Source organism: Cupressus sempervirens, chromosome 3, assembly GCF_028749045.1.
Source record: "Cupressus sempervirens isolate cs-2001-9-10 chromosome 3, ASM2874904v1, whole genome shotgun sequence".
In the NCBI taxonomy this organism is placed as follows: Eukaryota; Viridiplantae; Streptophyta; class Pinopsida; order Cupressales; family Cupressaceae; genus Cupressus; species Cupressus sempervirens.
In genome coordinates this window covers 985,204,544-985,227,198 of record NC_143120.1, presented here as the reverse complement: position 1 = coordinate 985,227,198, position 22,655 = coordinate 985,204,544, and the positions used below count along the sequence as shown (strand labels likewise).

The following is a 22,655-nucleotide window of genomic DNA, read 5'->3' as shown; positions in this document are numbered from 1 at the left end:
GGAGATAAACTTGACACTTTCATAGAAAACAGAAGTGCATCAACAAAATTTACCATTAATGCAAATATTAGAGCTTTTACAGACAAACGCAAACAAAGACATCCCATAATGATCATTCAGAAATTAACATAGCCAGCATAATTACATCCACTCTACACAACAAACTCCCAACTTCTAGAGACAAATTTATGTGACATAAAAAACTTTAGCTTGACACACCTCTATCATGAACTAAGAGATGAACTTCAACACTCGATATAAAGAAATGATCCTCTACACATGTATCACAAAAATATTTCTTTATTGTTGTTCATCGAACATGGCTCTGATACCATGTTAAGTTTTTTGCTCAAAAGAGATAAACAACAGATAAGCATAAACAATACACAAATAACCCAATACATTTATCTTCGGAAAACCCTTCCACTTGAAGGGAAAAACCCAACCAAACCAGCAAAATATGATATTATTGATAAAAAAATGTCTAGGTGTACGACTTTCACATGATTGATTTACAATATGCCAAGCAATCATACAAATAGATTGCATAAGACTCTTCATCTTTCCACATTTTTTAAACATTTCACATTTCCATATGCATGCCTCTTCGAATGACCTGTGACACATATCCTTTTGTATAATATTAACTTCGATATCATCACAAATATTTGTTTCAGCTGAAAATGACCATAATGGTCATAACAAATATATTCATATCACATAAAATCAGAGATGAAGATCTCTATCGTAGCTACAAACTTCAACAAAGGCAACTTATGAGGCAATTTGGCTCAGAAGTCCTACTCCCCTTTAGTGTGACAATCAAGGGGTTCTCAAACTGGCCAACAATCCGGTCTTCCATGAGAGAACCAAGCATGTTCACCTTCATTGCTGTTTAATCCAACAAGAAGTTGAAAATGGATCAGTTCAGTTGTTTTATGTTCCACCTGCAAAGCAAACAATAGATATTCTCACCAAGTCTCTAAGCCCAAACAAGTTTGTAAAATTTAGAAAGCAACTTGTTGTAGTTAACAGATTGACCACCAAGGGAGGGTATTAGAATAATATCTAGTGTAACACCAGCGCTGGGGTATGTCAGGACATGTTTCTGGGACTGTGGTAGAAAGGGCCTCAATTTCGATACAGCAAGGGGACGAAGGCAGCGGGTAGGGAAATGGGGGAGTGGGAATGGGAGAATCGATCCTATGCCCACTCCCTTGAAGACTTAACCTTTTGGTCCAGAGACTTGACTAATTTAATGCTTTCTCTCCCTCTGACTTTTTCAAACTCTTCATATTGACAAATGGACTGCAAACTGACCTGCAAACAGAAGCCAATTAGAGTGAAAATGAAAGAGGGGATCCCAATTTGCAATAGGATAAGTGTAAAAACCTCATAACAGGTATGTGTTTAGTTTGGAATCCACTACAGTCACATGTACTAGCAAGGAGCAATTGTTGGCTCTTTCCTTGTAAAAAGTTAAGTATCGTGGAATAGCTAAGGCAACTTGTGAGGTACTTTAGCTCCAAAGGATGTGTTCAAACATGCAAGATGTGCCAAGCAAGTCCTACTCCCCTTTACTATAACAATCATGGGGTGGTCAAACTGGCCAAAAATCCGGTCTTCCACGAGAGAACCAAGCATGCTGACCTTCATTGCCATTTGATCCAACAACTGGTTGAAGATGGATCAGTTCAGTTGTTGTATGTTCCACCTGCAAAACAAACAATAGATATGCTCACCAAATCTCTAAGCCCAATCAAGTTTGCAAAATGACTAAATGACCATTAAGAGAGGGTATTACAAATATACTCTAGTGTAACACCGGTGTTGGGGTATGTTGGGACGTGTTTTGGGGACCATGGTAGAAAGGGCCTCAATTTCAGTACAGCAAAGAGACGGTGGCAGTGGACGGAGGAATGGGGCAGGGGGGGCGTGTTGTATGCTATAGAAATAAAACTTGAAATGCTAGTTATGAAATGATGTTTTAGTATAAAATCTTTATTAAAACTTATTTAAAGGTCAATATTGTGGATTTTGTATATATTAGAAACTTTCTAATGTTTCTTATTAGAAACATCGTCTCTTTGTAATCTATGAATGATAGCTTTGATCACTCATTAATTCATTCATATTTTAACAATTTCTTATCCTAGTACATCCTTCATGAAGAGCGGACGCAGATATAAGGTGAAAGAAAATTAGTAAAAGAAATAAGTGGGATCTATTAACAGGCTTACACCTGCCTGTTATGGAGACTTTCACTAGAAAATTCAAGAAAAGAACAAAATTAATTTAGTCTCAGATTTGTGAAAGCTACAGTAGTGGCAGAGGAAGACGCGGTTATAGACGTCATGTTTGTCATTGCAGAGACATTTTTGCTTCTAGTTGTCATTGAGTAATATGAATTACATGTTGGGTGTATGGCAGAGCTGTAAAATGAAGCCAATTGAAAAGTGAATGAAACTATCCATGATAATGTATTATCTAATTATATTCAAGGAACTCTATCATAGAGATTGTTAAGTTGCTGAAGTAAATAATAATGTATGTCGATTTATTGACTGAATGGGTAAGGTTTGAATTTGATTGTATTTATGGTTTTTTATCTGTATCAACTGGTATCAGAGCTAGAAATTCTGAGTGCATAGATTGAGAGTCAAATGCGAGGCAAACTGTGCCAGCACCTGTTGGTGGACAGTGAAGTGTGAACAAATCACCAACCGTGAGGCGATTCACAGTTGAGAGTGTGAAGTGGTTGCGAAGGGCTCAAAAGGATTGTAACAGGTGTACAAAGTCCCAATTAGTTTAAAGCTTTAAACCGCAAAAAACAGAGTGAATGCGTGAGGAAGATTGCAGTCAAAGGGGAGGATGTAGTGGGAAATGAGGAGGCCCGTGATGATTTTGTTGTTGTCAAGATTTTGGTAAGAAAGTTATGAGATGTGGCAAATCCCATCAAATGAGAAAAAGCTATAGTCAAAAGGTGAGAACAAACCACATGAATGCAGAGAAAAGACAGGAGAGCACAGTCATGGAGGTTTCTTAGTTTATAAATGAATGCAGAGAACATAATACAGAACCAAATACCTCGCAGGTTAAGGTACTGGAGGAGGAAGCAGTTCAGAAGGAAGAAGTTGCAGCAGGGATCGACATAGTAACCAATAGAGAAGGTACATTCCTTGAAGAGAAGACCGTTTTGAGTTATGAAAGCAAGAAACAAGATGAGCTACCCAGAGAGGTTATAGTTGCAGCAAGAGATGATGAAGAGTACAATGCATCAGTGGAGGTAAATGTTGATTGGTGGAATCAAAACGTTAATTTGCAATAGTTAGTGGATATCAAGAGTTTTCTAGTTTAAGATTTGTAAGGAGATATGGCATGTTTGCATGTAGAAGTAGAAAGGGATGCTGCTAAAGGTTATTGGTGGAGTTGGTTGGCCTGCTAAGGGTTTGATCCCATAAAGGACAGGAACGGAGGTGTCTTTATCAGAGGGTGATCTATGCTGGACAGGAGTGCATGGCAGGGAAGAGGACACATTTGATGGAGTAGGTTGGCAAGTGTCCCAGCTAAGTGCTGGAAGAGGCAGGTTGTTTACAGCCTCAGAGGGTGGTGTATGCTGGAAAGGAGTGCATGGCAGGGAAGAGGATGCACTTCGTGGAGGAGGCTGGCAAGTGTCCCAGCTAAGTGCTGGAAGAGGCAAAGGAATAAGCCATCTCTGTCTACATCAGTGACAGAATTCATTGCAGGTTGTTTACAGCCTCAAGGGGTAGTTCAACTACCAAACTCCATTTTGTGAGTTCCACGCAGAAATGTTTTCCTGCTCAGCATGTCTGATACGGGAGCATCCTGCCTTAATGGCAACCAGCATCAAAAAAAAATTCTTGGTTTCTTTTCTTCATTTTGTGTTTGGTGGTTTAACATCTCTTTGTTTAGTGTTAAAATTTTGCCTCTACTCTATCACGGTTAGCTTGTGAAGTGCATTTTACAATTGACCATAAGCAATCATCCATTATTCTACTGCCCAAACAAATATGTATGCAAATGTGGAAGCATTGATACAACATGTGCAGTTGATAAAGATACTTTAGCCAATATTCCGTAACCTCTTACCAGCAAAAATTTGTAAAGAAATTTTGTTTAAAGTTGTAGTTTGGACAGCCCTAATAGATATGTCTGCAGAGTAAAGAATAAGCACACGTGAATATTGCCACAATTGCTGGATATGTGTGCAAAGACTGTAGAAACAACTTCAGCTACTTTCAAATAACTTGAATAGCAAGATGCAAAGTCTCAGAAACAAAATGAAAACTGTTGCCAGCATCCTCAAACATAAGCCAAGGTGTCCTGACCTAGAAAGGCACAATTATCTCTTAAGAATAAAGACAAGCTGATGAGACATGGCATTGAGAATGTGGAATCAAGGCATCTGATGTAAAAATGGTCAAAGCCCATGCCAAAAAATTCCAAAACGAATGTAAATTATAGGAAACTTAAAAAGAAATTGGTCCTTCATTATGAGGGAATGCAGATATAAGGTGAATGAAAATCAGTACAGAGATAAGTGGGCTGTATTAAAAGAAAATAACCGCCAGCTCTAAAGACTTACATTAGAAAATTCAAGAGGAGAAACAAATTAAGGAAATCTCAGATTTGTGAAAGCCACCACAGTGGCAGAGAAAGACACAGTTCTACACATCATGTTTGTCCTCGCAGTGAAAATTTTGTTTCTTGCTGTCATTGAGTAGTATAAATTACATGTTGGGTGTATGGGGGAGCTGTAAATTAAAGGCAATTGAAAAAGTGAATAAATCATCCATAATAATGTGTTATTTAATTGTATTCATCAAACTCTGTGATTGAAATATTAAAGTTGCTGGAGTAAATATTAATTTCTGATGATTTGTTTATTGAATGATTTGAATTTGAATGTATCTATGGTTTTTCATCTGTATCGTGAATATTCTCATATGGACCAAATGAGTGAAATTGTATGGCCATTAACTTCGACTTAAAATAATTATTCATGGCTGCCTTAAGTTTTATTTAACAGTTCAAGTTTGTATTCTCCAATTTTCTTTTGCACATTATGAGTCTATGACAATATGTAATGGAAAACTGAAGATTGATACTTGCTCAGAATTGTACATGACAACATTGAATCTTTATTTCATCTTAAAATTAAATTTTGATCTTTATTTCCCTTCTAATATTCTGTTTTTTCCCATTATAAAACTGTGCAATTGAACTTCAATTACACTTTCGGTTTGCCATGCCATTACCATGCAAACATAATATAATAAATGTTCCTCATATAAATAACTGCTGTAGAGTACATTAACGATAGAGCTTACTTTTCAAATGCATCCGATGGTAATGAACCTAAGTCACGGATTTTCTTCATGGATTCTTCTCGTTTTCCTTGAAGTAGGTTTCTTTTATTCAGAAGTTGTTCAAGGTCTTTTGCTTCATCCTGTAGCGTACGTTCATAATTGTCCTCTAAAGCCTGGCCATGGAGAAAGATGGATTATGCTTCTAAAAGAAATCTAAAAAGAAAAAATGACACCCAAAAAATTAAAAATGCATACCTTCAATTCATCTTTTCCATTTTTCATCTCTTTTATTTGTTTTGCATACTTGTCTATCTGGTCCGTGATTGCTGTGCACACAAAGTATTTTAGCAATTTGATGTGAAACTCACTAAACTAGTTAAGGTTATGAACCATCATACAAAAATATGCTACCTTTTAACTGCTCAGTTGCATCATCCACAGATGCTTGTGCATCTTGTAGCTCCTGCCTCTTAAGCTGAAGCTCAGTCGACAAAGATTCTGAATCTGCAACTGCAAGTTGAGCTTCCAGCTCTTGTTTAGCCCTGACAAGATTTGTGGATAGATTTGTTTCAAGTTCACTCCTCCTTGTTTCTGTCTGTCAAATAAAAAGAAAAATTCTTGTTAAGAACAAATTGTAGAATTATTTAAGCTGAGTATGAGAATTTGTAGATGCCATAAAACATCGGTCTTGGAAAGTGCATGCCTCAATTCGAGCTCTCATGCACATAAGATGTTTCTCTTTGAGCTGTGTAATTTCAGGATTTAGACGAGAAAGAAGAGCCTTCTCATCTGGGGTCAACTGATCAATAAGATCTGTACCCATTTCTGCTCGTTTCATGGCCATGCCTGCTTTAAGCTGGTCAATTTGATTGCGAGCAGTTGCAAGAAGCTTTTTCTGCAGAAAAAAACCAACAATAATAAGGGAGCATAAGTAATATACAAAAGGAAAGCCAGGAATTTGAAGCTTCTAAGTAGCCTCCCTTCTGTTGAAGAAAAAAATTTGAGATAAGAAATGGACCTATCAGATCAGAAGACATTTGTTAAGCTACCAAATAGGAATCAGCTATGCATATAGGTGCATGGGTATGAAACATTGATACAATGAAATTTTGGGAGGCATGGTACATTGAAACAAAAGAACACATAGAAAAAATATATATATACACATACACAAAGAGAGCCTAAAAATACAATAAAGTTGAGAATACCATATATAATGCACATACTAAACAAAACCACTACAAATTCCAAATTTTGAGATACAATATGCTAATTAGATATCAATTTGTGAAACTCGAATTCATGATAGCTAATCATGTCCACTACTAAAATAATGCAATTAGTAATCAGTATCATATGGGGAGTCATGACTCATTATGTAATATCCCCTTTTTAGCATGACCATGATAGTGGATGGATTTAGCCCATTACTGGGTCCTTGTAGGCTAATACTAGGGATTAGAAGACCCTACCAAGGGTTATGGCTCTGTTTGGTGGGACTTACTAGTTATAGTAAGTCAATAAATGGTTTTGATGACCTCAAATGAGACGAAGGAGTTGAATCATGCTCTCAGTGTTTATTTTTGGCTTATGGTTTGAGCTCCAAAAATCTTGGAGGAAGGGTCTTTTTTGAGTAAGTCACTCCATCAAGTTCATACATCATCTTTCTTCATCAAGATCACTCATGTGCTGTCAAATTTCGATTTTGATGCTTATTCAATCATTTTCGCACAATGGGTGAATTATGATTATTATTTAATTAAATATGTTAAGATCGCTATTTTTGTTGCTATTGTATATTGGTCACCTTGGTGTTATAGCTCATTGGAATCGGGTTGAAAAGTTTTAAATATTGGGCCTATGAAACAATGACCTTGTGTGTCAGAATATCATGATATTGATGAAAAGGTGATTCTTGGGGCTAAAGGAAGTTAATAAATTATGTTATTTAGATATGTAACTAAGTATAAAGAAAAAGGCATTTAAGTGAAAACAGTATCCATGAATACTCTTGGTGTTAAGTGTGTAAAGGAGACTTGGGCATTAAAAAAGTTAGGAAATTAGCGTGAATGTTGGGGAATTCAGAATTTCAATCATTCTAATTGCACTTTAAATTGGCCATCATTGCCAATGAATTGTGTGCAGTTTTCTGATGTGATATCTGCAATTCGAACCATGACTGGAAGGGTTTGAGCCGAGAATTATTTTATATATTGTTTGCAAATTGGTTGAAGAAGGGCCCGCTTCAGCTGCGACTTATATTTCCACAATTCCTAACAGCATTGGATGATTTATCATAGCATATTAAAGACCTGCATTCACTGTTATTGGTGCTGCGAGGAATTTGATAGCAGCAAAACATTCTGAATATTGGCTGCAATATGCTATAGGGTATTGGTGAAACATTCAAACGAGCTGCAAATTGCCTTTCACTCCAAACATCCAACGTCAACCTCCAAGATTGCCAGGCTCTTTCTATAGAATAAATTATTTTATACGAGCATTTGCAATTGTAAACATTTTTGCAATATGAATAATAGCAATAAAGCTAGTGATCAGGAGTTAGTCAATTTCTTTTGCAATTCAGGTTGGCATTTCCCTATATATTAGAAAACACAAAAAAAGAGCATAAATTCTCAAAACACAAAAAAATATTAAAGTCCAAAACAAAATAGAGACATTCTATAGCATAGATTCAGAGTGAGCTAGCAGGACTCTTTACAGTGGTACCAGAGCAGTTTCATGTCATCTTGGGGGGTTGGAAATTTTGGATTTGCACGCTTGATCTGTGAGTGATCAGCAAACTTGCAAGTTATTTTAATGATGGAAAAATACAGGAAATCCAACAAACAAGGAAACCAGTTGAGCAGTGTGTCACATTTCAGGAAACTAACAAGTGCCCTGGTAAATGAAATGGAGAAATTGAAGCAAACACTGGAAAGGCTAAAAGCAAGACTTCCATATCCAACGATAGTTGACAGGGTAGTTAGGTTTATGGTTTCCTTTTTCAATAAGTCCTCTTCACGAATAAACTAGCAGTCATGGTGGAGACAATCATGCGCTTACCATGGCAGCCACTAGTCCTATCTGCAGTTATGATGTTGGAGTTTCTACGAAGGAACATGTGGATGAGTTTATTTCATTAGAGGGCAACAACATCGAGTTCTAGCAGTTTACGGATTCCAAAGTTAGTGATTCAGAAAATGCTTGGGAGATGCTAACTACCTTTGATGACAATCTTACATCAATTAGTAATAGTGGGGATACAAGTAATATAGGGTCTGATTTTCAGGACAGCAGTCTCTTACGTGAGTACGTTGATGATGTTGTAAATAGTGGGAGTGCAAAAGATGCAGTTGCTACCACTGCTAGCATAGACTTTCCTGATGAGAGTTTTTTTATGATTGCATGGAGGATATGAGCACTGACAATTCTGATTTTTTTAGTTGTCACAATGTTGGGTCAATGTAGGTTACAATAGTCTTCTCGTGTGTAGAAAACGAGGGCATGGAGACAACTTTGAAGAGTACCAAATTCTTTCTATAGAATAAATTATTGTATATAAGCATTTCCAATTATGAATATTTTTGCAATCTGAATAATAGCAATAAAGCTAGTCATCAGAACTTAGCCAATTTCTTGTGCATTTCAAGTTAGCATTCCACCCTCAGCCCCCCCCTCCCCCCCCAGCACCCACCACCCCACCCCAAAAAAAAAAATCTCAAAACACAAAAAAATATACAAGTCCAAAACAAAATAGAGGCATTCTATAATATAGATTCCGAGTGAGATAGCACTGCTATTTAAAGTGGTATTAGAGCAGTTCCATGTCATCCTGCAAGGTTGGAACTTTTGAGTTCCCATGCTTGATCTATGAGTGATCAGCAAACTTGAAAGTCATTTTAATCATGGACAAATACAGGAAATCCAATAAACAAGGAAACCAGTTGAGCAGTGTGTAACATTTCAGGAAACTAACAAGTGCCTTGGTAAATGTGTCAATGTTTGGTAGCTTCGGTTGGATAAACTCATGAGACTAAACTGAAGTTATATATATTATATGTGTGATATATACATACATGTGTGTGTAGTCAAATAATAAACTATTATATTAATTAAAAAATTAATGAATTGACATCTCCAATGAAGGGACATGCTATCCATATCTCATCCTCAATATAAAGAGAGATCGTTGCACTTGGAACACACATACCAAGAAGGCAGTGCTATTACATCTACAGGCGATCCTCATAAAGTAAAATGGTATCAGAGCCCAATTGCAGATGTAAATTGAATGAAGAGTATAAGAAAGAGATTGTGAAGCATTAGGGTGTACGAGTTCTACATTTGACAATCAGGAGTAAACTATAACACCAGATATAATAGAAGCTGTGAGTATTGGAAAGAATATATATAACATCTGGTAAACACGTTCATTGGAAATCAAATATCTCTCTAAGTACAGACCCATAGCCAACAACTATAGATCCTTCCTCTTGAACAGGCATTACAAAATCGAAATCAAGCATACATCATGGAAGACAAATAGAACTGAACCATCTCAAGTAACAACTAAGATGCCCTCTGCATTAGCTCGGCATGTAGACAAATGATCACTTCACTGATGTATTTATTGCAGAGCACTCATGCTTCTCATTCTAAATTGGCAAACCGGATCAATCTCCATCGCTGCAGTTTTTGGCAGGCATTACAATTGTTCTATTTATGTGAACTTGCCATTACACAATCACAAAAGGATATGAATCTTAGGTCTGATCTGAAGATATTATTATGTCTCAGATGAAACTTTTATCTGAATATATTTCTAAATGTTGATGACGGCAAGGTCCATGAGTCTAAACAAGGAGGATATCGTTGAACAAACTATTCGCTATGTATCATTCTCATGAGAATCCAAATGTTGGTGATGTATGTGAGGATGTTGTAGGCACTTGAAAGTCCAAAACCAAAAAAGAAGACCAATGGAACTGATTGTGCATTGGTTTATGGAAATAAGGAAAAAACAACTCTTTCAATTAACTCACCTGCAGGAGGACATCACAGGTCTCAAATTAAAAAAATAAGGCACGTGGAAGAAGGTTTAACGATTTCTATATCAATCTTTACTCCAACTGACAGTGGTAACATCAAGGTTCCACTTGCCTGATAACACAAGGGTATTCTCAAGAGCTTGGACCTACAATGATCACGTGAAAAAGACTTTGACTAACGTCATCCAAAAGGAGATAGCAGTGATCCATTGAGATATCCAACAGACAAAACAATATATTCAACAAGCTTGTCCTCGATAGCAAGAGAATGGTAGGTTGTGTCGTTGATGAAAAGACACGTCATCGTAGAACCCTCAACGGCAGTTGGCGACCTAAATCAATTGAATAAAGGAGACTCCAAAAACAAAAGAAGATTAATCATATTAAATGGCAATGGAGACTTCTCATTTGTAAAGATCCCATGTTATGACCGTACAGACGTTGGGTGTAAGGGTTAGAAGGATGGCTGTATGGGTATTGAAGTCACCATACGGTGAAGAGGAGTGTGAGGCCGTACAGAAAGTGGGGGTGGGGTCAATGTACGGTAGTGCAAGGAAGTTTTCTGTACGGTGAATTTGGAAGACCGTACGGTGTCTTGGGTGACTGTATGGTGAACAAGTTGTGAGTACGGTGAAGGGGGAAAATTGTCCGTACACTAAGACACTCGTATGGTGAAGTCTGTACAGTATAGAAGATGTTCGTCAGGAAGGTGTGGAGTCCATACGGGATGGCAGAGATGGAAATATGGAGCCGTACATTCGGAGGTGAGGCGTAAACTATCAATGTAATTTGCAAGTGGAGGGAGGGAAAAGTGCACCATCAGCTATTAATCAATGAAGAATAATAATGTAATGACCATACCAATATGAATGAACCTCTACCAGATCGATACGAATTGCAATCAATGAGAGCACCCCAAATTGCCAGATACAAATAGATGAACATCGACGGAATAGGGTGAGGGTTTATTCCCACCGAAATCGAGCGAGCCAAATAGCGAAGGTCTTTCACTTCCGAAATGGCGAGCAATGCTGAACTCCAGCAGGAATCCACAGTACAAAAAATATAATTCCAAAAGCATACCTATCGACTACTATGAGCCGTGCTTAAATACCCATCGGGAAAAGCTTTCCGAGGGTGTACAAAAATTCGCCGACGGCGACACAAACTACTATGACAAAAATTAAATTTGGGTCCGAGTTAAATTAAACAATCGGCCCATTACACAAAAATAATTAAATACATTTATTTCTATTCGAGAACATTACAGTCCTCCCGTCCCGAAATTTGCTTGTCCTCAAGCAAATGCAGTGCCGGATGCTGAAGGATGTGTTCGCCTTCCCACGTTGCATCGTCCAGCAATAGATGTCGCCAACGTACCAGGTATTCTCTCACCGTTCAGTTACGCAAGACTTTTTCGCGTACTTCGAGAATCTCAGTGGGTTCCAAGATGAGTTTCCCCTCCTCATTGAGTGGTGGAAGATCTGTAGTGACGGAGATGTTTTGCCCGATAGCCTTCTTCAGACAAGAAACGTGGAAGACATTATGAATGCAACTACCTTCGGGAAGCTCCAGTTCATACGCTACCTCACCAATGTGACAAATCACGCGGTAGGGACCATAAAACCGAGGCTTTAGTTTCTCCTTCCCTGTTCCCTTCAGTGAGGACTATCAATAAGGCTGTAGTCGGAGATAGAACAAATCCCCCACTTAAAAACTCCTCTCTAATCGATGTCTGCGGCATATACCTTTTGTCGGTTTTGTGCCTGCTGCAGGTTTTCTTCCAAACTCTTCAGAATGTCCTGTCCTTCCTGAAGCCAATCCTTCGCCTTTAGAGCGCGACTGTCGCTCAACACTGTATCAAGGAAGGAGAGCGGTTCGTGCCCGTCCAGAGCCTTGAACGGCGTCATTCCGATCGACATGTGATAAGTGGTATTGTAGCAATATTCTCCGAGGTGGATCCATTTCACCCACACACGTTGTTGTGCTGAGACGTAGTTCTGTAGATAACCTTCGAGCCATTTGATCACAATTTCAGTTTGGCCATCTATCTGTGGGTGGTAACTTGTGCTCGGTGATAATTCAGTTCCTGCCATCCAAAACAATTCTGTCCAGGAAATAGTGATGAAGCGTCTATCCCGGTCGCTGATGATGTTTCGGGGTAAACCGTGTAGGCGGAAGACTTCTCTGAAAAACAAATCAGCGATCTGTGCAGCCTGAAGGTCCGAAGGGATGGCAAAGAAGTGAGCGTACTTTGTCAATCGGTCAACTACCACGAAGATGCAATCCCTTTCGTTCACCTTGGGAAGATCTGTTATCAAATCCATTGATATACTTTCCCACTTATGTTCAGGAATCGACAGAGGCTGTAGCGGTCCAGCAGGAAGAGTGTGTTCGGATTTGTTCTGTTGGCAAACAGTACATGCTCTGACATGCTGCAATACATCCCCTTTCAATCCCTTCCATGAGAACCTCTCCTGCATACTTCTGTAAGTTTTTAGGAAGCTGGGATGACCAGCCAGAGGAGAGTCGTGCACGTGCTTTAGGATCTTTTTCTTCAACTTTGATTCACCACCTTATAACGATCATCGTCGATGTGAACATCCATTATCTCACAGGCGAAAGTATTCTTGGAATATTCCACCAATAATTGTGCCTTCCAGTCGGCTAAGATCTGCTCTAGTGAGCAGATGGTGGGTCTTCGGGACAAGGCATCTGCAACAACATTGTTTTTCCCCTTTACATATTCAATATCAAAATCAAAAGATTGAACCTTGCTTACCCATTTTTTTTGTCGTTCATTCAGATCCCGCTGCTCCTAGAAATATTTCAGACTGTTGTGATCCGTACGAACAACAAACTTGGCACCAACCAAGTACTGCCGAAACTTGGTCAGTGCATGAACAATGGCCAACATTTCCTTATCATAGATGGAATACAGGCGCTCGGCTGGTGTAAGCTTCCTGGTCTCATAGGCGATGGGGTGTCTGTCCTGCATCAAAACTGCTCCAATGCCTTCCCCTGACGCGTCACATTCCAAAATGAATAGTCGGTTGAAGTCAGGCAATGCCAACACCGGACAAGTGCTCATGGCCTCTTTTAACCTATCAAATGTGAGTTGCGCTTCTTCATTCCACTAGAAAGCCCCTTTCTTCGTCAGATCTATTAAAGGCGCGCTGAGCTAACAAAAACCCTTGACAAATCTCATGTAGTAGCTGCACAATCCGAAGAACCCTCGCAGATCCGTGAGTGATTTCGGGGGAGGCCAATCGAGGATAGCCTAGATCTTCTCCTGATGCACTTGAACCCCATATTGACTGACAACATGCCCCAAGTACAATATCTCTGTCATTCCGAACTCACATTTCTATTTTATGCAAGTACATGTCATGATGATAGCATAGAATATTTATACATGAGGTAAGGGTTTTCTTTCATTGTTTAGATCGATTGGATCTAACACATCTTTTCTATGCATGCAGGGCTCCGAGACTTGGAGGAGATGCAATTCTAGACCACGGTCTAGTGGGATTGGAGCAACAGAATATGACCAGTCATGACCCTCTCTTATTGTATGTTCTTCCTTTCATGTTATTTACTTGCATAGAATAGAGATAAATATCAGTAGACTAGGGGCCACTCTCACGGCCAATTGTGTGAGAGGATTTACTTTCAGCATTAATTTCATTTCACTTTCTATCAATATCAATTGTATCTATCACAATGAATAATACAAGGTTGCATGGGTACTCGTACCCACACCCCTGGTACTCGTACCCACGTACCCAAGTACCGGGTACACGTATCCCACGTACCGGGTACTTGGTGGAGAGCATCATAGCTAAGGACCTTGATTAAGATTCTGATTTTTTTTTTTGGTTTTTTGTTTTTGTATTAGCTGCTTGTTTATCAAACTTAATTCAATACCAAATCAGTTTGAAACTTTGATACTCATTAACAATAAACTTTATCACTGTTCAAGTCAAAAGTTTATCATTTGCAATATGTGATTGTCATATGGTTTAGGATCTTCTTGTTCATGTTTAAAGTCTGCCTTCTTTGTTATGCATCTAAGCATTTATCATGTATTATTATTTCAAACATATAGCAAATCTGAAACTGAAAACAGTACATTACATTTGCAAACTTTATCACTGTTCTTGTTTTGAAAAACCATTGTCATGACTCATAAAATCAGATTTTTTATAAATATAAAAGTGTAATTTTAAAATAAGTTTGAAATACCCAAGTACCTCCGTCCCCTATTATGAAAAATACTTTAAACATTCAGCAATAGCATATATAAATATATATTTGACTTATGGCTCATATTTTCAAATTTCTTGTTTTGAATGCTTAATGTCATGACTCATGACAGATATTTTGATTTTTATATTTTCTATAAAATATTAATTATATAGAAAAAATTAGGCATGCACACGTACCCCCGTCCCCTATTTTGAAAATTATGCGTACCCGTACCCGCTCCCGTACCCGTTCCCGTTCCCGTACCCACGTACCCATGCAACCTTGGAATAATACAATGATGTTTATTTTCTCTATTCTTTCACTTTGAATGAAATATGATTTAGCAGTTATAACATAAGCTAAAAGCAATAAATGTGTACTTCTCTTTCATTTTATCATTGTTTGCAACTGAATTTTAGCATGTGTTAAAATTAAGTAACAATGCTATAAGAGCTATTTCCCTTGATTTTTTTTGAGGATGCTCTTGCAGGAAAAGGAAGATCGATGTCAGATTCAAAGGGAGGTTGACACTTCATCTAAAGCATCATTGGATGAGGAGTTTAAATAATTGATATTCAAAGGGAGTTTGAAAGTCCTCATGTGTGACTATATGACTTTAATAAGCCTACCCCCTGTGTACATCATGAGGAAGTGATGGCTTCCAAATAATTATCACTTGTATTTGCAGAAGTTATTGTAAGGTGACGATCTTACAATAACTTAAATAATGATATATATTTTATGTAAACGTTGAAAACAGATCATGATGGACTATATCTTGTAAATCAACAACTGACTGTTAAAAGTCATTCACTAGACAGTGTAATGACCCTCCTCAAATCTGCTCTCAAAATTGCTGATGAAAGCTCAAAGAATTTCATCAAACAATTCACATGCAAGGGACGTATGACTGATATAGTATTTCAGCTGGCTTTAAATGACTCTTTCTTCAATTTGCATCAATGAGAATCTCGTGCTAGAAGACTCCAAATGGACTACACAATGACCTAACATGAGTGTGCTACTAATTTTGACAATATTTAGTGCATATATATGATCTAAGTATGAGAAATGAACACCTACAGCCAACTGGCATTTTTACAAACAATTCGTATGCAAACTAACTAGCTGATAAATAATGATATTGAATTGCTTAAATGACACCAGCAACTATTATCTTCTTAATTACAATGAATTTTCTAATACAATGCTCATGAAATATGGCCAAGACTTTTGGCATTTACATGGCTCACAAAATGATAATGCTGGTATAATGCACATTTACAGCTGAAACTTATAACACCTGAAAAAACAATACTAACAAAGGAACCTAGTTGTAGATGGCTATAATAATTTTCTTCAATGCTGCCCCTTCTGCTTTGCTTTTCCGATTTGCTTTTTCGAACTGCTTTTCCGGATCCGCTTTTTTGAACTGCTTTTTTCGGACTACTTTTTCGGTTCTGCTTTTTCGGACTGCTTTTTCGATTCTGCTTTTTTGGACTGCTTTTTCGGTTCTGCTTTTTCAAACTGCTACCATGTTGAATCTCAAGACCATATCTTTCAATGGCGTCAAGATTTCCAGCTTGAAGGGATTTCGTCTTTCAAACTATTGAGACAATCTCCAAAACAATTTCCAATTTCTTTCATATTTTCCAAGCATGCTAAAATAGAAGCTCCTCCATTTCTTTTATAGTGTTCTCACAAGAGCTCCATCTTTCGTTTTTTCAATGTGGGATAAAAGATAACTCCCTTTAGGTAACTTATGTCTCCAATGTGTTATAAAATAAAGGGGACTCTTTTAATTTAAATATTTCCCACAACTATAGTCTATGCATTAATAAAGTTAAATATTTAAATTTAACTTTATAAAATAGCTTTATCAATGCATAACAAATCTTATCAATGATAAACAAGTCTTCTTGTCGATTTTAAACAATTACCATCGACATACCGCTGCCACTGGATGTCCAACCATATCCAAGATGACTTACTATAAATAGTAAGTATGCCCAAAGTTGTCTCAAAACCCCACAGAAAGACCTGCAGCTGAAACTATCTAGGCCAAATGGCCTCTAAGCCCCTTTAATGTCCTGGTTAGCCTACGGGACCGTGGGGAAATAGGCTAATGACAACATCATGCTATGAATGCTAAAAAAGGGACATTACAAATAGTCTATTAGTTGTTTGTATAGATATATGATGGGTATTTAGTGAATATCAGGTGTTGATATTCCACAAGCCATTACCTTATTGAATACGTGGTGAATATCATATGTTGATATTTTGTAGGCCATTAATCAACATATTTGGTGAATATCATACATTGATATTCTAGAGGCCAATACTTATGTAATATCAAAATGGTGAATATCATGGGTTGATATTCTGCAGACTGTTACTCAAAGTATTTAGTAGTGTTCATTAGATCACATGTTCCAGTTTTTGCGAACTTGACTTCTTAAAAAGGACCTATCATGGATCATCTTTCTAATATTGCATGTCTTTATATTTCTTATGTTGGGAAATCTAATTTATTATTCTCGGGCGATGCTCTTCATTGGCTCATCAAGCAATGTATGGTATTTAGCTTATGCGAGGTTTGTCTTTGCTTATGAGGTTTTGTAGCTTAACATGTGGGTTCTCAAATCATCTGAGGACCTATATCTTAGGTCGCTACTATTCGTATGCTTAATTATGTATTTTGTCATTTAATCTTAAGGAGTCAGTCCTGTAATGTGTAACACGTTTCTTGTTTTAGGAAATTGTGATCTTAAAGCCAACCTGTGTTGTCTTGATGGCTATATATCTAATGTGAGATGTATCTTGAGGGGTAGTAGAAAGCAAGAGGTGATAGTAGAAACTAGAAGCATATGGAAAGCGAGTCAGTTTGTAATCTAGATTCTTTGTGCTAGTCGTAATCGGGAAGGCCTTAAGCTCGACATGTTTGATGTAAATCGGATCTTCTATTAATAAAGAAAGTTATTTTTCAGTTGTACCTTGTGTTTTCGTTGTGTGACTCTTAGCTGAGGGTTTGGTCATCTCCTTTGGGGATTCACCAGCCTTGTCAGGCATCAATTGGTATCAGACTGAGGTTAGATCTTGATTTGGTGACTTGACAACCCCTAAATTTCTTAGTTATGAGGTGGCATGTAGTAGGAATAAAGTAACTATTATGTTTAGTACTTGTTAAAGCTAGTCGAGCTGGGTAGTTAGGAGGTGAGGGAATGTGTCGCTTGGTTCCCAACCAACCGACCCTTCTATAAGTACTTAGAATATTGTCAATGTACTCATGTTGATTTTGGTATTAATAAAGAAATCATTTCCTCGCCTACTGGTATTGTGGTATGAATGGTATATTCTATGTTTTACTTCATATGTATCTTAATTGGGTTATTCTGTATGGTTAGCATATCTCTGTGAACTTGAGTGATATTTCCACTCTACTTTTGCAGCCAAGGCAGAGTTGTTTCTCATCGAGTTGCAGGCCATAGAACATTCTCCCAGAGAGCTCATGCAACAAGCTAGGTCTCAGAATCTGGAGGTTGTCATAACAGAAGCAAAAGCAATTGTCCTGTTTATGCAAAATGGTTGTCATACAGATTGGGGACTATTAGAGCAGAGTGGATATTCAGAGGAGGACATAGCCACTGTGTGGGCAAGTAGTTCTATCATTTCTATGGGGGTTGGAAAGACAGCATCTTCAACATCAATAGGAAGTCGAGAAAGTTGCAATGAAGAAAGCGTGGAAAACAGAGAAAGCTGAATTGGAAGGCAAGATCGCCACATTGGAAGCCTAGAAGATGGACGCTTTAAGGGTACTGCAAGGTGTTCAAGCAAAACAAAAGACAACTGAAAGGGATCTGCAATGACTACAGGGAGATCCGAGCACAAGGATGTCCTCCCATCCTTCTTCTTGAAGTCAAAGTTCTCTTTTGTTCTTTTCATGTTCAGCAATTGTCTGGAAGACTACCTCTTTTTTCGGGGGGATAGATGTAATCGGAATAAAATAATTATTATGCTTAGTACTTGTTAAAGCTAGTCGAGCTAGGTAGTTAGGAGGTGAGGGAATGCATCAGTTGGTTCCCAACCAACCGACCCTTCTATAAGTACTTGGAATATTGTCAATCTACTCATGTTGATTTTGGTATTAATAAAGAAATCATTTCCTCACCTACTGGTATTGTGGTATGAATGGTATATTATATGTTTTACTTCATATGTATCTTAATTGGGTTATTCTATATGGTTAGCATAGCATATCTCTGTGAACTTTAGTGATATTTCCACTCTACATGGCAAATCATGGTTTTGGCTCACAAATGCGAAGGACTTCAACAAGTTGGATTATGGAACCAATTACAGACCTAGTCGACTTCTTCATATTCCAAATGGAAACATGGGATCCCGGGAGAAACAAAGGATAAGTCCAATGTATCCATTGCCTTCAACATGTGACTTAAGGCATAAGCTGATTGAAATAGCATCTTGCAAAGATTTCATGCAATGATATTACACCCTGTGATCGCTGTCTGATAGAAGCTACAAAAGAAGCTCTGACAAGCCTTCAAAACTTTGCACAAAATAAGGCAGCAAAAAAGAGGACATTCGAGGCAATGACAGCCCCAATGGGAACTTTTAGTTCTGTTGGATCACAAACAAGTGGAGAGGCTTCTTCTTCTATTGGTTTGGATACAAGGATTGGGAAGTATCAGTGGATCTTTATCAAACTATTGAGTTTCATGTAACACTCTTGGTGCTCAAACTAGCTTGCTAGGCATTGTATAAAATAAAGAGATGCATGAGAAGACAAGGGCAATTGCAAGATTTTGGTTCTACAATGATCTTCCCTCCAATGCTTTATACAGTCCATATCGAGATCAAGTGGTCACTTTGATTTATTTGTCATGCAAGGGTTCAAGGAAAGTGATTCAAGCCCTCAACTCATTATGAGGTGAGTGGGTCGTTGCTAGACGATGAGGTAAAAAGCATTCATCAGCTTGTGGAAGAGCAAAGAAAGATTTGGGAACAAAAGGGATGCACTATTATATCTTATGGGTAGACATATGGCAAGAATAGGATGCTCATCAACTTTATAGTTGCTTCAAGGGGACAATTGGTATTTCTAAAATCAATTGATGCCTCTTATCAAGTTAAAAATGTAGAAAACTTGTGCAGCATGTTAGATGAGGTGGTAATGGAAGTGGGAGTGGCTAATGTCATCTAGATTATGACTGATAATGCAATTGGGTATGTGGCAACCGACAAACTTCTAATAGAGAAGCATCCACATTATTTTCAAGACCTTGTGTTTCCCATTGTCTTAACATGCTCCTTGAGGACCTAGGATAACTGACCTAGGTGGAGGAGGTAGTTGAAGATGCAAGGAGTATTGCAAAGTACATCTACAATCATACATGGATCCTGAGTCTTATGAGAGAGCACACTGGTGGTAAGGATCTTGTACAAGCAAGAGTCACACACTTTGCTACTTATTTCCTAAACTTGCAAAGCATATCCAAAACATTGTTAGACCTGAGCTACAAGTTTCTAAGTGTGAAATGGTTAGAGAGCCCTTATGTCAATAAGCTTGAAGCAGAGAATGTTGTGAAGATTCTATTTGATGATAGATTTGGAAAGCTAATAGAGATCCTAAACGTAAGTTTTCAAGTTTTGATTCATGATTTATTGTTTAATTTTGAAATAGCCATTCGCTGGTATTTGTATAATATTTTATGTAAAGGTGTCAACACCATTGGTGAACATTCTACGACTTGTGGATGTTTTCGTATGAGGCCATGGACAGGGTCAAAGAGGCCATTCAGCAATTGTATAGGACAAATGAGACCAAATACAAACCCATATGGAACATAATTTGATCATAGATGGGACCAACAACTCCACCAACATATTCATGCAGTTGCCTACTACTTGAACCCCGAGTTCTTTTTCTACAACACTTTTAGAGCAGATGCGAAGGTTCAACTTCACTTGGACACATTGTATTTTAAGATTGGTTGACAATTTGGACCTTTGAGACATCCTACTTGATGAGTTGCAGAGCTACAAGAGGGAAGAGGTGTCATTATTTTCTTCTCCTAATAGCAAACATAGGATATACACATTGCAGCCAGGTCAAAAAGAACAATGTTTTCGTTGTATCGTACCATTTATTTTGCTCATGAAGTTTATTGGAAGCTTTACCACATTATAAATGGATTTTTTTAATCTTTGCAGATCTGTGGTGGGAAGATAACAATGTCTTATCTTCAAAAGCTTGCCATTCAAATTTTATGGCAGCCTTGTATTGCTTCTGGTTGCAAGAGAAAATGAATTTTTTGAGAACATACACACAAAGAAGTGCAATAGGTTGACTCAGAAGAGCTTGAATGACTTGGTTTTGTGTGAGGTACAACCTTCTATTGCACAAAAAGGTGGAAGGGAAAGCTTCATATGAAGCACTTGACTTGGATGACATTGATTCATATTTAGTAGGTTAAATTGGATTGCAACTCTTGATAGTGAGGATGCAAATGTGCATGGGGGTGATCCTTTATTGATTCATGAGCAACTAGCTGAGTTTGAGTTGGAGGCAAATGATTGGAATGCAGAAGTGGCAAAATGTAACGAGGAACATGAGCTTGGTCATCGATTAGAGGCTTTTGTTGAGACTAAGGCACCTATTCGGGCACTTGCCAAGGACGTTACCACATCAATTACTTCAACACCACCCACCCAGCAGCAGCAATCTCTTTTGAGCTTTACTCGTAGATGCAATTTATTATTTCTACTTATAGTTTTCATTGATACTGAAACTTGAACTTAATATCTATTCAGAATTTGTAGTTTCATGGAGTTTGAATTCTATATGTAGTGAACTTATTTATATTCAATTATTGTACTTGTTTTTTGGTATATGATTCAATCACTATGTTGATCTACTAAGGTTTAGTTCCTATGAATTATTGTTTAAATCAAAACTTTGATTAATATATGCTGGATATATCAAATCATTATTTGCTCTACAAATTTGGTGTGTATGTGTGTGTTTTTAAGAATATTTGAAGAAAATAGATATTTTCAAATGTTCAATAAAAGTGCCGAGTTTTTGCCGATTCTGAGATTTTCAAAAAATTTGGATCTGCTAAGATATTGTCGAAACCAAATGTTTGAACTCTGGATTCAGCAACAGCCAGATCCATCACCATTTAATCAGCAAAAATCAATGGGTCAACGAGCTCTAGAACCTGACCACAACAAGAAAGATAAAAATTAAACAGCTATGATTAAAGCCAGCAGATCCATGCTGCTTGAACCAATTTGAAGAAAACAGATTTGACAGCTACTAAATTTGACAAAGTCAGTTGGTACACATTCAGCAGCTCCAAAATGTGTCAAATAAGCCAAAATACAGCCGATAGTTGCTGAATGTGTCCAGAAAGCAAGTTCAAAAAATAAGCCACTGGGAAGGCAAGATGTATCATTTCTTATCCCGACACTTAAAATATTATCTCTTTGAGATCTTGTGCAACTATGTATTATAATTTTAGATGCATAAAATCTGTATGAGAAATGCAAAGCCATTTAGAGTGGAAGGAAATTACATCAGGGGACAGAAAGTGTGTACTTCTTTTTTAAGTAGAATGGCAATAATTGTGAAAAGCTGATGTCTCCCAATCGTCTTTGAATTCACCATAGTTAAGCTTGACTTGAAATCGGACAAATTTGATGATGGGAATGGAGGCACAGGAATCTGTAATGGAGTCCTTGCCCCTTCTGGCTTTTCTACAATATATCTTGCATTCATAGTGATATCTGAACTATATTAATTCCTTTTCATGCATTAGTTTTGTTTCTGTTCTTCTATTTTATTTACACCACAAAGGCAAAATATTCTAACTCAGCACAAAAGCTGACTTGATTTGCAAAACACTAAGGAGCGGAGCCATTTCTGTTAGAATTTCATTAAATCCAGAACTGTTTTGAGGGATCAGGTATTGCCACATTGATATAATCGTGCTAATTATGG

General features: G+C 37.6%; 1 protein-coding gene across 1 annotated transcript in view; it reads right to left on the bottom strand.

Moving 5' to 3' along the window:
* The window catches only part of TTN7 (Structural maintenance of chromosomes (SMC) family protein), a 209,268-nt gene that overhangs the window by 55,768 nt on the left and 130,845 nt on the right, over positions 1-22,655 (bottom strand). Inside the window, exons 20-23 of the mRNA XM_089822696.1 lie at positions 6,034-6,225; positions 5,742-5,925; positions 5,586-5,656; positions 5,352-5,503 (exon numbers count right to left, since the gene is read on the bottom strand). Of these exons, the coding sequence (XP_089678822.1) occupies positions 5,352-5,503; positions 5,586-5,656; positions 5,742-5,925; positions 6,034-6,225 (599 nt within the window). The remainder of the gene's footprint in view (positions 1-5,351; positions 5,504-5,585; positions 5,657-5,741; positions 5,926-6,033; positions 6,226-22,655) is intronic.